This window comes from Diprion similis, chromosome 3, assembly GCF_021155765.1.
Source record: "Diprion similis isolate iyDipSimi1 chromosome 3, iyDipSimi1.1, whole genome shotgun sequence".
In the NCBI taxonomy this organism is placed as follows: Eukaryota; Metazoa; Arthropoda; class Insecta; order Hymenoptera; family Diprionidae; genus Diprion; species Diprion similis.
The window spans coordinates 10,712,307-10,727,357 of record NC_060107.1 but is presented as its reverse complement, the minus strand read 5'-3'; the positions used below and the strand labels follow the sequence as shown (position 1 = coordinate 10,727,357).

Genomic DNA, 15,051 nt, shown 5'->3' with positions numbered 1-15,051 from the left:
TTCCTTACTTGTTTGGCTTAGATTATTTAGATTCCTTGAAAATAAGTGAAAACTATTACTTTCAACAATTGCATGAGGAAGAAGAAAGCCCCTCTAAGGTCTGACTATGAATAAAAATATGAAGGAGCAGTTTCAGTATTTGAAATATTTGAAAATCAACTTGTATCTTATAAGTGCAGTAAGAAAATTTTCAAATATCTTCTAGGATACACAAGTACTTCCTTGCGATGTGATATTATCATTATAAATTTTATACTAAAGTGGTATTTGATAACCTCTAATATAAATGAAAATAAAAACAATTATCTTTTGGATAATTTATTTCAGAACTTCCTAAAACACAATAGACAATAGGTTTTGCGAAGTAGAAGCTTATGGAAAAAACCTAATCAGTTATTGCTGTCAACAATGATTGATGGTATGGAGATAAATGAAGATAACAAATCAAATTACTGTATGACATCACTTATTTATTCAGATATATAGTGGTAATTCAATCTTTATAAATTTCCTATCAAAATATACGTTTTGGCAATTAACTCATGTGCAGAATAATCAACCAGAGGTTCCATTAAATAAACAATACATTTGCAAATCGCGCAGTGAAGAATATCCTGAAAAGTCATTCATATTCAGTTCGCTTTGATGGTCCTGGTACTCGGGTGAATGGTGATGAGTAGAAATAGTTCGGCGGTATCTGGAGGGTAGAAAATTAATAATATATATATAATTCCGTGCAAGATAAGAACCAACTTTCCTAATTTTAAAGCTTGAAGGATATGTGACACTCATAAGACAAAGCTTTGAATTTTTGGAAACGAATGACAAATGTACATAAAATTGCTGTTGTGAATTATACCAGATCATTCTGTGCAAGGTTATTTTTTAATGCTGCTGGTTTGTTACAACATGCTGTCAAGTGATTGTACATTCCACAATTTTCACATTTCTTCCCCTGTGCAGGGCACTGCTTCGGCTCGTGGGATGTATTGCACTTAATGCAATTCCATGTTTTCTTAGATAGGTTTTTATCCGCCGCTTTGTAAGACTGTTTTTCCAAAAGTTCTTTTGATATGCACAATTTAGAAATTAATTCAGTATGTTCACACTTCTCCCACAGATCAATGACTTGACTTAAGGACAAATATTTTTGCTCAAACAAATGTTTCCTCAGATCCTTGTTCTTCATATCTAATACAAGTTTGTCTCTTATCAGGGTTTCTGTTAAAACACCAAAGTTGCAACAATTTGCTTTTTCCTTTAATCATGAAACACAAAAAATTTTATAATTAACTTCTAAGAGGCGTAGAATCTTCCTACATACAAACCAAATTTCGGAGAAATTGCGTAAGCATAGAACAGGAAGGTCCAAGATCACCTTAAGTGCTCAGCAAAATGTGTAACTGTTGTTATTGTAATATTTATTCGTTTTTGCAAACAATTTTTGTAACGTACCTTCAAAGTCTCCACGTACTGTCGAATAGTCTCTGACTTTTGTCTCGTGCTCGAAAAGAAGATATATCTATCATGCACTTCGGTTTTTCGAGGTGAAAAGTGATCGTCAAATTTCTCCATTAGTATATCCACATTTTCTTTATCGGCCGGATGGTGGAAAATAAACTTTTTAAAAACTTTCATGCCGACAGGGCCGATCAAATTCAAAAGAATGCTGGCCTTTACATCTGTTGGCTTATCAGCTATACCTGAAGCTTTCAGAAATATTAGAAACTGCTGTTTCCAGTCTACCCAGTTTTCACTCATCGATCCTTCGGAACTCAATGCCGGCGGTTTTTGTGCATACTCCATATTTTTCCAACTCTTACGTCTTTGGCATGAAAGTCTGTAAAAGACCGTGAAAATTATTATACTCAGTACAGTGATTTTAAATTGTAGCCATTTCTTGTAACTAAATGATCAATATTATTCACTATTTTTTGTCATATTTAGAGAAAGCAAATACCAATTATTAGCTTTCAGAAAAGATTCGTCATTGGTAAGTTGTAATATGAAAGAAAATTCTGGGTGACCTCAGACTTAGAGGATTCGAAAAATTACATGTATATATTTGTTGGTTTATTTCAAATTTCTCAGTTGACTTAAAAAATATTAAATTCTGCAGGATCATCTTCTTTATAGTTGAAGTTTTATTTTGGCGTCCCGGTATTCTCTAATTCTTTTTTCGAAATGATTATGCTGTGTATTAATATTAATAACGTTTTCAAATACGGATCTTGAAAAATATTTTAAATAAATTTTCCACAAATATTTCCATGATTGAAAAATTTTTCAAAAGTAAACTATCAAAATTTGGAAAAAAATATATGTTTCCAATAATTTAAAAATAACTACTTGTGACAATGGCAGCCCATGTAATCTGTTTATTGTCTCGCTAATTATAAGTTATACGAAACCGCAATATGGATCAGGGTTTTTATCTGCCATTGCATAATAATCTACTGCACATACAGCTGCTATAAAAAAATCCATTCCAATCTGAACAAAAGTTACCTTCAACTGATTGAAGTCAAAGTTGAGTTATTTCTTTACTGTGTACACTCGTCGACTGACTGTAGCAATATTACAAACAAAATTTGACGATTCAGCATTCGGCAGAGCGGATCAAGTAACAATCCTAACCTGTGGGCTTAGATACAGGATAATGCATCATGGACTGTATGGGGCCACATCATAGTGGTGTTTGGCGAACAGGGGGTTCCCCTTCCCTTATCATCTCTGCCACGTTTTGATTCCCCCTCAATGGGGGACCACAGTTGTCAAGCTGAATGCAAGGCACACAATCGTTGGTCTACTTTGCCACGAAATTCTGGTCTTCCAAAACGAAAGAGCATTGTGTTTGGATGATTGGTGAATTTAAACAGGTTAATTTGCCATGTTGCTTTTCTCAAAGTGAAGTCAAAGGACCTTTTGTAAAGGAAAATGAATTATAACGTAATATTGTATGCTTGAATTTGAATTTTGAACCAACGATGGTGCTGCCACCAAGTTTCAAGAGTTCGCAGTGGGGTTCCCCATTATGCCTAGGAGAACCAGTCGAACAGGGAAACTAGAAACAGAAGGACCGAACGGAAAAGTTTTGCTCATGGCCATCACTCGTTCAGTGTTTCACTGTTCCGCTGTAATTCCCGGTTTGGAATGATGGAGAATCACGCTTATAGTTTCTTGGTTCATATTTATGGTTTCTTGATTCATATGGGGCAGGCCGTCCCATTTCGACCAACGTCCTACCCTTGACATCTCGGATGTGGACCGCGATTTTTTACACGATGTTCTCACTCATTTTTTTAAAGATTTTTCCGACGCGGTTTGAATTTTCTACAATTTTTTTAAATGATTTTATTGATTGACACAATTTAAAAATCTGAAAAAATTCTGAAAAATCGGACATCAGATATCCAAATTTTTAAGCCTAGACTCGAAGTGGGGAGATTTTTCCTTCTTATTGTTTTCAAGCTTCCTCAGAAAAAAAACTTTAAAAAAATTAAAAGCGGGAGTTATTGTACTATGCTGAAACATTTTCGTATGCCACACCGGATTCTTGAAATTTTTTGCCTTTCTTTTCTTTATTTCGCTCTTCAATCACGATCAATCAATAAAAAAAAAAAAAAAAAAAACCAATTTGAGATAGTAAAAAAAAATGCTCAAATATCCGATGTGAATGTGTTGAGTGCTCAAACTCGATCAGGAAAGCAAAAAGGGGTCCTTCAGCTCATTTCACAAGTAAGTAAGGACTTGTTGATGTAAATCAGGATAACTAAAAGAAAAATTTTGTCGGGCTGAATTTTCTTAGCATACTTTTGCTTCTTAACATGGCCTGACAATACATCTATTTTTGAAATTCTGACAATACAATTACGAAAGATTATTACATTCTAGTACTTTTGTCACCATCTTACGTGTGAAATTATAAAAAAAATATTGAACAAATTGTACCTTTCAACCACTAGGAGATGTTTCTTAAAAATATTCAATTTATTTGAACAACTTATGACTAAAATAAATAAAAATTAGCAGAAACATTGGAACATAGTTGTAGATTACATAGCTGAGCTACATACAATATATAAGCTTGATAATCATTTACACAAATTCAACCGTAAGTACTATTAGTATACAAGAAGTTTTGGCTGCATAAGTTTCAATCAGTTTTAAGCAATTCTTCGATGTCGGTTTCTATATCAGATTCATGATCCATTGATACCCTTGAGGTGGATTTTAAATGCTTGTTGATTTCTTTCGGCTGATTATCGAGGCTAGAACTTGCCATATTTGTAGATTCTCTGTATTCTGAATCAACCTCAATTCCGTTCGCACTAGGCTTCACCAGAAACATTGCTTCTACTGCACCAACTGGTTTCTGGCGGGAAATATTCAGCTGAAAATTAAGCAGGCATTTATATCAGAAAACGAAGTAGATAAATCAAGTGGAGTTTCAAACCTCATAATTTGAAAATTAATTCACCTGGTCTTGTATTTTTTTCGAAATTCTTGCAATTTCACTACTCTGCGATGTTTTTAAAATTATACTATCCATGCTTGGAGACTTTGCTTTTTGTGGACTTACATCATCGTCTGACATACTAAAAACCATCAGTCATTAGTGAAACAAATCGGCAATGAGGTATTTGATGAGCAATAAGTTTTCGAGCATATTTTTTTACCAAGACTGTGCGATTAATCAATTAATATAAATTTTGCATAATCGTTCTTCTGATTTTTTTATCTGATTAATCGCCACTCAATTCTACTCACTTTGAAATATTCCAGTCATCGTCATTCACTTCTTTGGTCTCAAAACTGCACTCTGATAAAGTTTTCTTTACAGACAGATTATCCCCTGCAACCTGATTTGAACTTTTACCACTATTACCTACACTTTGGTCTAAATCGAAGAGAACTTTCTTTTTTATCAAACTGCCAACAGATCCAGTAGTCGATTTCAAAACACTTTTATTATTCTTTGGAGAACCTGGTAGGCTGCGCACTACCTTGTAATCACTAAGTTCGTTATTTGAATCTTCGTTAACAGATGAAAAAGATTGTTCAATAAGACTTTCAACAGACGTTTTTGGCATAAGTGTAGACTTTTTACTTTCAATCTTGAATGGGAATTTTTTGGCTTTTGGTGTACTTTCACTTTCGGACAGATATTCAATGCGGTTGTGTGACTGTATTTGTTCTTCCAGACTGGAAGAATCTACTAATTCTTCTACGAATTTATTATGATCTACTATTCCGGCATTATGTTTCATTTGTGAATACGAGTGTTTGGTATTTCTGACTAGAGTTGATCTGCTCCTGGGTCGAGGTTTCGGTTCTTTTCCATACCTTGATATGGTAGAATTTTTGTCACCTCTCAATTCATGAATGTCAGTCTCGTTCATTTTTTTTGGAAGTACCTCTAAATTTGACATGGGCTTAGAAGCTTTGGAATGTGAACTAGTCAGTGGGTATTTCACAATAGGTGTTCGAAATTCTGTAATGCAATGGTAATTCTTTTGTATTTATTTTTACTTCTCTATATACGATATCATCAAAATCGTCAATCAAATCATCAATTTTTCTCACAGATTATCGACACACAAGTTTGAAAAATTATGTATGTCAAACCTGACCGATTTTTTTCACATGGATCGTATCAAAATGTGAATGTGAAACTCTAGAAGAATCCTAATATTTGGCATAAAGTCTTTCTTTGATAATAAAATATGTAACTAGGTACCAAAACAAGAAGTATAAAAGGCACGGTATAAGCATAAAAATTTTACGAACCAAAATTTGTTCGCTGCTTCAGTGCATTTGCGGTTTTAATTTTAAACTTGCTCATTATTCTGTCTAAGGAAGACATTTTTCTTGGGTGGGCTGGTTCTGCTCTTTTCTTGTTCAATGTTTGCGAAATTTCTTCAAGTATTTTTTGACGAATGTAATTATAGTCATTTATTTTCTGGAAAAAAAAAAGATTATAACTGTCTGATTGAAAATAAACTACAGTTTCAGTAATGTATAATATATAAAAAAGACAAGTAAGCGTGATAATCGACACATTATCTATAAATTTAAGTTGTTACCTTTGCATTTATATTCCGATGATGAATAACGGTTTCCATTTTTTGTTTGAATGTTGCCTTTGGTATGCCATTCCATTCCGGATCAATCCCCAAATCTTTCAGTTTGCCATCAAAAACATCTCTCAAATGCTCTTTCAACTCCTGCAATAATTCAGAATTTTCAAGGATCCATTCCTTGGAATCCGTTTGGGAATTAAAATCTTCAATGTAGTGTGAATTTAATTTTCTCTCGTCTTCTTCATCTTTATCTTCGACTTCATCTTCAGACACAGATTGGGTTTCAGATTTTGAAATACTAGATTCAGATTCGGTTTCACTATACTTTTCACTATCCTCAGACTCTTGCACAGTTTTTTGTGGTGCATAAGCTTTAGTTTTTGGCAAATCCAAGGACTGTTCACTTTTCATACTTCGAGAACCAGCATTTGAACACAAATGCAAGGTTTTACTGTCAAAAACGGCTCTAACACCATCCAAATTACGAATGTTCACATTGCCTTGATGTTTATTATTTCTCCGAGCACTTTGCTGGATCACCTTTCCGCTCCGACTGGACTGCAAAGACTCAAGATTCAAATTCTCCACCAAATATCGTTTTGCTTTTTTAGCATCCGAATTTCTCAAATTCATTGCAGTCCTAGCACTTTCATAATCTCTACCAGTCTCAAAATAGTCTCCTTTTCCTGTCAATAGCTCATTGCTATCTTCATTTTGAAAAGAAGGTTTTCTATTCCTTATTGGAGTGGTTAAAATCTTTGGTGATTCATCAATAGACATGCTCCCTACATTGTCACAAACTGTTTCGCAATGTTTGTCATTTTTTACGTTGGTCTTACGATCATTTTCTTTCTCTCTAATATTTTGCATTTTCTCAACTATGTTTTGACTAGACGATTTACTCTGCAAATTAATTTTTTTTTCTTTGGTTTTTGATGGACTTGGTTCCCTAGATTTCCAGAGTTCATGTGCCAACTGTGCAATCTGCATACCCTGAGCTTCTAGCATTTGATTTTGAGCCTTTGAATGGATTTCTAATTCGTTAATTTTCGATTCATAAAGCTCCTTCATTTGCATTGATGTTTCTTGACTTATTTTCAACTGGACTGATAAATCAGTATCGACATTTGTTTGTTTTTCTAGACGTTCGTTTATAACTTTTTCATGCTGCTCTTGAACATGTAATTTCTCTTGTACATTCTTCAAATTTGGTGTTATCTACAATTACGAATAAAATGATAGAATGAATGATGCCGAAAAATTGAAAATCACTCTATCTTACTCACTTGCTCACGTAGCTGGTCTCTCAACATGTGAATCTCTTTTTCTTGTTTCTTTATCAATTCCTCCAGATTAAGAATTTTCGTATCACGCTCAACTTGGTAAATAGGGCTCACACTTACATCCTTTTGCTTTAAATTCTGAAAGACAGAAACGTACAACAAGGTTTGATTTATGAAACTTCCAGTCTGTGAAGTAGTCGACTTAAAATACATCAAGCAACAATATTCACCTCAAAAAATTATTTTTATGTAAGGAAAGCATAGTTTTGTTTTTTGCCTGTAGTCTCTACATAAAGTAACCAATATTCCAACAATACAAAAAAGAGTATCAAAGTACAAAGAGAAACTTGTGTACCATACTTTTATCACATGAAGTATCGTGTGCAGTATGAAGTGCAATATTCATCTTCAGAAGATGACTTAACGACTCATTTTTCCAGCTTATGCTCGGTGCAAAAGGACCGACTTTGTTTTTCTGATGCACAATATAACAGTTTTTTTTTTTTTTTTTTTTTCATACGGGCTGGTATGCCACAAAAAAAGTTTAATTCGTTGAATTTTTTTACAACAAATAACATATGTTCCAAAGTAAAATTGCACAAAGTTTAGGAATCTTGCAAACATAGATAATATTATTCATCAGAACCTTTTGTAGCTTGGTATGAATATTTTAAAATCATGCAATTATGGTGCAACTGAATTGTATTTTCAACTATAATTTGGTCAGTATGTTCCTGAAAGCAAAATAAATGTTGATCTCACAAAACACATACAAATTTAGTTAGAAAAAGTTTTTATTCTATATTTGAAAATGGAATAGTTCAAATATTGGTTGTTTTCACGGAAATTATGTTACTGTATAATGCTCGCATGAAAATTTCAAAACTTTCTGATGAACAATGAGGTGTTTATGCTTTTTTTGCCAAGGTATGTATACGGCCTTGAATGCAGAAATAAGATATTAATGGGTAGTAGTATTCTCCTTTAATTTTACCAACTCACTCTAACTTCAGAGAACAACATGGTCTTTAAACTGGCTATCTCGTCTTGATACTTTCTTTGTTGTTCTCTTATTCTCTCTTCACGTTGTTGGTCGTTAGTGTATTCCCCTTTTTCATAAGCATCCGAAGTTCGATGACCATTGTCTGTTCTACTATAATCAAAATTTTTCTCTGATTCATTTCTTATCACTCTTTCCGTTCGATTGAGCCTTTCTTTTAAAGTTTTTATTTCGTCGTGTAATTTTTCTGCTTCAACTCGGTATTGCTCGTGTACAGGTAGAGAAGGAGGCATCATGTATGGATCAGACAAATGAGCATGGCGTCTGGCGATATGAGCACTCACAAACGTTGGAGCTATGAAAGTTTTGATGCAATGTGGACACTGAAAATGCAAGAAATTTTTGAAATGTGAAACCAATATCCTGAGCTACTTAGCTTCTAAAATTAATTGAAACATCTTTTATAAAGTGTATTGTTAGAAAAATATTTGGAAAAATTTTTCTACCGAATATATGAAACAATAATATATGACATGTATACCTTAAAAAGTTCGCCATTAGAATCTCCAAGTTTTGATTCTATGATTCTATTTCTTTCCCTTATCTTTTCATTCAAGCTCTTTATCGTTTCTTGCAATACATTAATTTCTTCTTTAAGCATTGCATTGTCCTCAATTTTCAGTCGTAGTTCATCTTTTAATATAATAACGCTGTGATCTAAATATTGTTTACAATATAACAAATATTCAACCGATAATTGAGCAAGTCGAAATAGCTTGACAAAATTTGGGTCCAAGATTTTCACATCATATTCAGTTTCAAGAGAATAATCCACTACATTGTTGACGTTGTCATCTACTGTCAAAAAATCTCTTTCTCTGATCACCCGATCTATGTCAATGGAGCCTTTAAACATACAAACAATTTTGTTTCATGTATTAAGTGAGGATATACTAAATTTGTGCACGGGAAATCAATAATATCCAAATTGTTTATTGCTTTCTAAGAAGCCTGTCTTCAACATAGAAAAACATCAGGACTTATCCACAATTAGACCTACTTCTACAGACTTACTTATACGATTCCAGTCGACCCTCACCCGGGTTCTATGGACATTGAAGCAAAAGCCAGATTCTTTAGCAAGTTTTGGAAAATCATGGCACCAATTCGTACCAGCTCTAAATGAAAATGCCATCGGTATTCGCCCCGAAACGCCAAACTCTTAGGTTATATTTGAGATGTTTATCTCTGTTACATTTATCAATCAATCCTAGGGAATTTTCAGACGGTTTCTAGGGAGTTTGCAGCACTGGCAGCTTATTTCAGAGGATCGCGTGTCCACGTTAAAAATTAATTACCAGTGAGTTGCCAACTTCTGAGTGCTGAAAGTGCTCCAGAAGTGAGACAGAGCTTACCAACAATCTGTGGACAAGAGAGATAGAAAACCGATACAGCACTATCAACAATTGTGTAACACGATGGTCGTACAAATATGTTTTAAAATGGCCGTCATGAATAATTTTAACCATAGTGACGTTTGTATACGTGGTTTCATGTATTTTGTATATTTTATATTCCAAACTAATTAATTACGACAATCGTGTCGATTCGTATTAACAACACATTGAGGATCAATTAACGAGTTGAAAAAATATGTTTTGTAATATCAAAGTATTGTATTGTAAATCTCGTCTTACTCAACGGTTCGGGAGGTTCGGAAACTGTATTTTAAAATAAATTTGCTCAGTTGTACTCGAAATTGAAAATACAAACATTATAAAAAAAATGTCACGTGATAACTTGTCTTATTATTGCGCAATTAACGCCGACGTATTTACCTGAAGAAAAACAAAACTATCATGTCAAAAACGGCTTATAGATCAATCTAAAAAAGACATGGAGACCACATCGGAGCTTCTGTGTCTTTTATGCACAGTAAAATTGGAGTTGACGACCTGTGTAAACATTTTTTACACATCGTTACCTAGGAACGGAATGCAACTTGGCAGTTTTATTCTCCAAGTATTAAATTGCATAGAATCTGATTTACGTAGTTCCCATGTATGCTCCCAATGTTACAGCATGTTCCAAATATTGGAACAAGCGCAATGGACAGTAGTGAACATTAGAACTGAGATATTGAAAGTATACGAGTCAAGTAGCAAGCAGAGTGACGGTAAGACTATTAGAAGCAATGTTGCGAATCTTTTCGAAATCGGTGATAAATGTTTGGCTGGGAACTTGAGTCAGGCGAACAGATTCAAAACAACAAGCAGTCCGAGCGAGCTGAAAAATTTATCTGAATTGGAAAAATCGAATAACGATAAATGCTCGATTATCCATGAAGAATTAGCGAACGGTTGTAAAGAATCGGCGATTCATATTGGAAAAGCTTTGGATCTTGATAAAAAATTTAGTCCATGTGGAACAAAGATCTGTGCTACTAAAAGTATAAATATAAATGTAGGGAGCGAACAAAATGTAAAGGGAAAACGTAAAGGTCAAGTCAAAGTCGAAGAGGCTAATGATGTGAGACATGTCAATAGTTTTGACGACATTCTGAATGGCGAAAAAGCAGGTGAAACGATGAGACGAAGCGAAGAAAATGTCAATTGTTTATCCAGAAATGATATAACATTCAATCTAAATAGACAAGAAAAAATGGCACTGTATACTCATCGGTGCAAAGTATGCGGCAGATTGTTTAAATATGCGAACGATCTTCGTTTGCACTCATTGAAACACAGAGGGTCGAAACCTTATAAGTGCAAAATTTGTAACGAAGTATTTTCAAGCCTATCCAAAGCTAATATTCATGTAGTTAAAGAACATCCAAGGAATAAAGACGCCATAGACACTATAAATGAGCTTTTAGAGTCAAATAATGACGACCATGGAATATTTCCCGAAGAACTGCTCGGCATGTCGGATAATGACGAACAAGATGATTTCCAATGGAAAGAAGTTGTGCGCAATACAGAAAAAATTTACGAACACGAAGATGCAATCTCAAGTATGTAATACATCGATAAAAAATAAAATTAATAATTTTTTACACTATTTTCTCTAAAATGAAGCACGATAAAGGATCAAGTCGAGAATTTGATCTACTACCCAAAACTTGTTACTACTTGTTTCTACTTTGATGAACTTATTTACATTTTTTATTAATTGCATGAAAAAAATTTGTCTAGGTTCTTGACATACTTTTCTTAGATCTATTTTTTTCACAGATCAAAATTGATCCGAGAGCAGATTTTGTACGAAAATAATGCATTCTTATCAATTTCTACAATATAATCGTGACTGACTACTATGAAAATTGCAGAGAACAACTCTGTGGAAATGCTGGATGTGCCTAAAGAGCTTGCACCTAATTCGCAAGAGATAACGTACAAATCTCATAGAATATCAAAGTATAGCTTAAAGCCATTAAAATATCCTTGCCCAACTTGCGGAAAGAAGTGGAGAACGTCAGCCGAGTTGAAAACCCACATGAAATCACATTCGAGTCTGAGACCCTACATGTGTGAAAAATGTGGTCAGGCTTACAAGCACAAGCACGCATTGGAGATCCACGTCGGTATGCACAACGGCATTAATCCATTCCAATGCAGTTTTTGCAACAAATGTTTCACCCAAAAGGGAGCTTTGATGAGACACTTACCGATGCATACGGGGGAGACGCCTTACCAATGCGAACTATGTGGAAAACGCTTTGTCCACCATACTTCGTACAACATGCATGCACTTTCGCACACTGGGAAAAAATCCTACCAATGTCACGTATGTAATTAATTTACTTTGGACGCTTTCAGCTTTTACTTTTTCCGTTTCAGGGAGTAAAGGAAACAAGGAAATTTATTGTAATCATACTAAAAGTCGACATTTTACTGACTCTTAACATTTTAAGGTCTATACAATCGCCTCTGACAATTTACTGATGGTCGCTAGATTTATATGTATGATTAATTTCTTGTTCAATTATATCACAAAAATGGATCAACGGATTTTGATCACTTGAGTCTCAATTGACACAGCTCTTCTTCACTTGGAACTTATTAGACTTTGGATTTGATCAGTGTATTATTCTTGGAGTTAGATTTGAACAAAAAAATCTTATTTAATGATATTTTCTTAGTTCAAAACACATCCGAACTAGAAGTTTGTAACGTCAGGTAGAATAACCACTTGATCAATAAGAATTCCGTTCACATCAAGTGAATTCATTCCAACATACATCCATAAAATTACAATTCACAGTGATAATTCTTTTTAGGTATGCGATATGTCTTTACTGTCGACTTCTCACTTGAAGCGTCACATGCGAGTACACACAGGTGAAAAACCGTTCAGTTGTACTCTATGTGGAAAACGGTTCGCCGAACGATATAATTTGTTCGCGCATCAGAAGATACATGACCCAGCTGAGATACTGGCTAAAGAAACAAATAAAATGCAGTACAAGTAGGTATCGTTTAATCTCAGATTATTTCTGTATAAATTTTCCTGTTCCGCATTTCTACATTCAGCTTATTCATAGAATGATTGTAATTCAATTTTCAAACAGAAAATGAAAGCGAACAGAACGGAGTTATACAGTCATGCAATAAATAGTGTATAATAATTGAGCCCCTGTATGCAACAAAAACTTAACTCGAGTCAAGTTTTGGACAGTGAAATATGTATAAAGTATTTCTTAAGTAATGTACAGGTGTTTTAATGAAAAAATCAAAACCAGTTTTTATCACAAAAACGCCCATAAGATCATAATTTTTACTACTTCATTCTCCAAAACTTAGCTCAAGCTGAGTTGTTTTTGCATGCAGTGGTTCAACTATCGACAGCAGAAAAATTTTTGCAATTGATTTTCTCAGCAAAAATGCGTAGTTTCAGATTTATAAATGTTCTAATTTACAGGTGCAAACAGTGTGCGATATTATTTGATAAGAAGCAGGCACTGGACGATCACTTGCGTCATCATCACCATGAAGTAACTGATAGTACTAGTAATAGAAAGTGGGTAGGGGACGAAAATGACATTGGAACAGCGACGTCAAAATTTTTTACATCACAAATTGAGAGTGAAATGGAGAACACGATTAAAGTAGATGTTTATGATGATAGAATACTCGACCAAGCATGGCAGCAGGTGAACTATACAAAATTGCCAAGTATCGATAATGACCCGAAGCTACCTCAATCACAAAGTAATTTTCAAGTTGGCTCAAATCCGTTGGCCATAGTTTCTGAAAATCACAAAATGTTGATCGATATGGGCTGCAATCGGAATGTAATTACAAATATGGGCGTTTCTAGTGGAAATCAAATCTAAACTGTGAAAGCACTGAAATAAAAATGGATATAACTGTTGTGCTAGTTATTTCCAAAAATAATCGCAGTATATGAGCACAGTTATATAAATATCTGTAGCGTTACGCATTACTTATCAATTGAACAAGACTTTCGTAAAATAATATGTTTCCTCTAGGGTGGTAATGCTCAACATACCTTTATCTTGGTAAAAAAAAATATATATATATATACACACACCTATACTCGAAAATTTTTTGAATAATGAAATGGGAATTGACATTCCCGTAAGACACAACAATAAATAAAAGAAGTATAGAAAGTCAGACAATAATTGATCTAGTTCGTGAGAACTTTATTACTTGTGACTGATACTATTTATAGTAGATAAGTCAATTATGCAAAGATATATTGTGTGTTATATTAATTTATGCATATCATGTTAAATATGAGTATTTATATGCACAAGCATTGCCTTTATTCAGATTGAATATGACTGAAGTATTTTCATCTCTCTACACGGGAAATGTCATACCCTATATTTAACACATGATGCTCATGATCGTTTGATACTTTCGCTTCATATGATCGCTCCATATGTAAAACTATAGTACAAAAATTGTAATTTTCCATTATTATAAAAGTGAAAGGACACACTTGACATATAATCAATTGGCATATTCTTTTTTATCTCAGGTCGTATTTATATTTATTGAAGTAAGAATATTTCACTAATTTCGTACTAATACTTCCCTCATTGATACAGCAGACACTATCTAAGAGTCTATCAGTATTGACGTTGAAAATCAAACGCCAGTTGGATAATACCACAGATAAATGCAAGAATTGTTAAAGTGAGTATTTTTGAGAATTCTACTCCTTCTCAGCGACGAACTTAAACTCTTAAACAGAGTTTGCTATACATTGAGTAAATAAATTAACTATAGTATTTACGCCGCTGATATTTCATGTGAAACCAAAGACTGATTTATTAAATTGAAAAATAAGTTTCACATAATGAAGTTGTTGAACTCACTCAATTTTATATCACATCCACTATTTATAGTCCTTACTTCCGCTTCAGAATTGACTCTTCAGTATCTGATCATATAATACAAGGCTAGACCGTCCTACAATGTGCAATCTCTGATTTTTCGACGACAATAAATCCCTAAAAAGTTTTGTGTATTGTAATTGCGACAGAAGGATGTTAATTATTATCATAAGTTGATCATTGTTAAATGAAAACTAATTTCACCAAACTTTTTGTTTTGCAAATTATGAGATAGAAGATTCGGTATTTTGATTTTTCAAAAGCATTCGAATTCAAAATAAGTTTATATTTTTATACTCTTCCAATTCTTGAAGGAAA

The 15,051-nt window shown here is 33.7% G+C and overlaps 3 protein-coding genes across 4 annotated transcripts; 1 reads left to right on the top strand and 2 right to left on the bottom strand.

The window, feature by feature from the left end:
- Window positions 1–764: 764 nt before the first annotated feature.
- On the bottom strand, window positions 765–1,833 carry LOC124404666. Its single transcript, XM_046878999.1, has 2 exons — window positions 1,456–1,833; window positions 765–1,258 (listed from the first exon to the last, which is right to left on the bottom strand). Exons 1-2 carry the CDS (start codon window positions 1,804–1,806, stop codon window positions 854–856), a joined length of 756 nt encoding a protein of 251 aa, XP_046734955.1. The 5' UTR covers window positions 1,807–1,833; the 3' UTR covers window positions 765–853.
- Window positions 1,834–4,033: 2,200 nt separating this feature from the next.
- LOC124404275 (zinc finger protein Dzip1) lies at window positions 4,034–9,629 on the bottom strand. 2 transcript variants are annotated; one of them, XM_046878281.1, is made up of 9 exons: window positions 9,441–9,629; window positions 8,908–9,272; window positions 8,369–8,749; window positions 7,370–7,504; window positions 6,087–7,301; window positions 5,791–5,962; window positions 4,771–5,494; window positions 4,481–4,598; window positions 4,034–4,393 (listed from the first exon to the last, which is right to left on the bottom strand). In XM_046878281.1, exons 1-9 carry the CDS (start codon window positions 9,559–9,561, stop codon window positions 4,157–4,159), a joined length of 3,468 nt encoding a protein of 1,155 aa, XP_046734237.1. In that variant the 5' UTR covers window positions 9,562–9,629; the 3' UTR covers window positions 4,034–4,156. The 2 variants fall into 2 exon arrangements, with proteins under 2 accessions (XP_046734237.1, XP_046734238.1); XM_046878282.1 differs by lacking the exon at window positions 8,369–8,749.
- A 185-nt stretch (window positions 9,630–9,814) lies between these two features.
- LOC124404021 (zinc finger protein 436-like) lies at window positions 9,815–14,742 on the top strand. The gene is made up of 4 exons (XM_046877826.1): window positions 9,815–11,379; window positions 11,695–12,152; window positions 12,646–12,833; window positions 13,287–14,742. The coding sequence occupies exons 1-4, from the start codon at window positions 10,263–10,265 to the stop codon at window positions 13,699–13,701; spliced, it is 2,178 nt and encodes a 725-aa protein (XP_046733782.1). The 5' UTR covers window positions 9,815–10,262; the 3' UTR covers window positions 13,702–14,742.
- The last annotated feature ends 309 nt before the right edge of the window (window positions 14,743–15,051 follow it).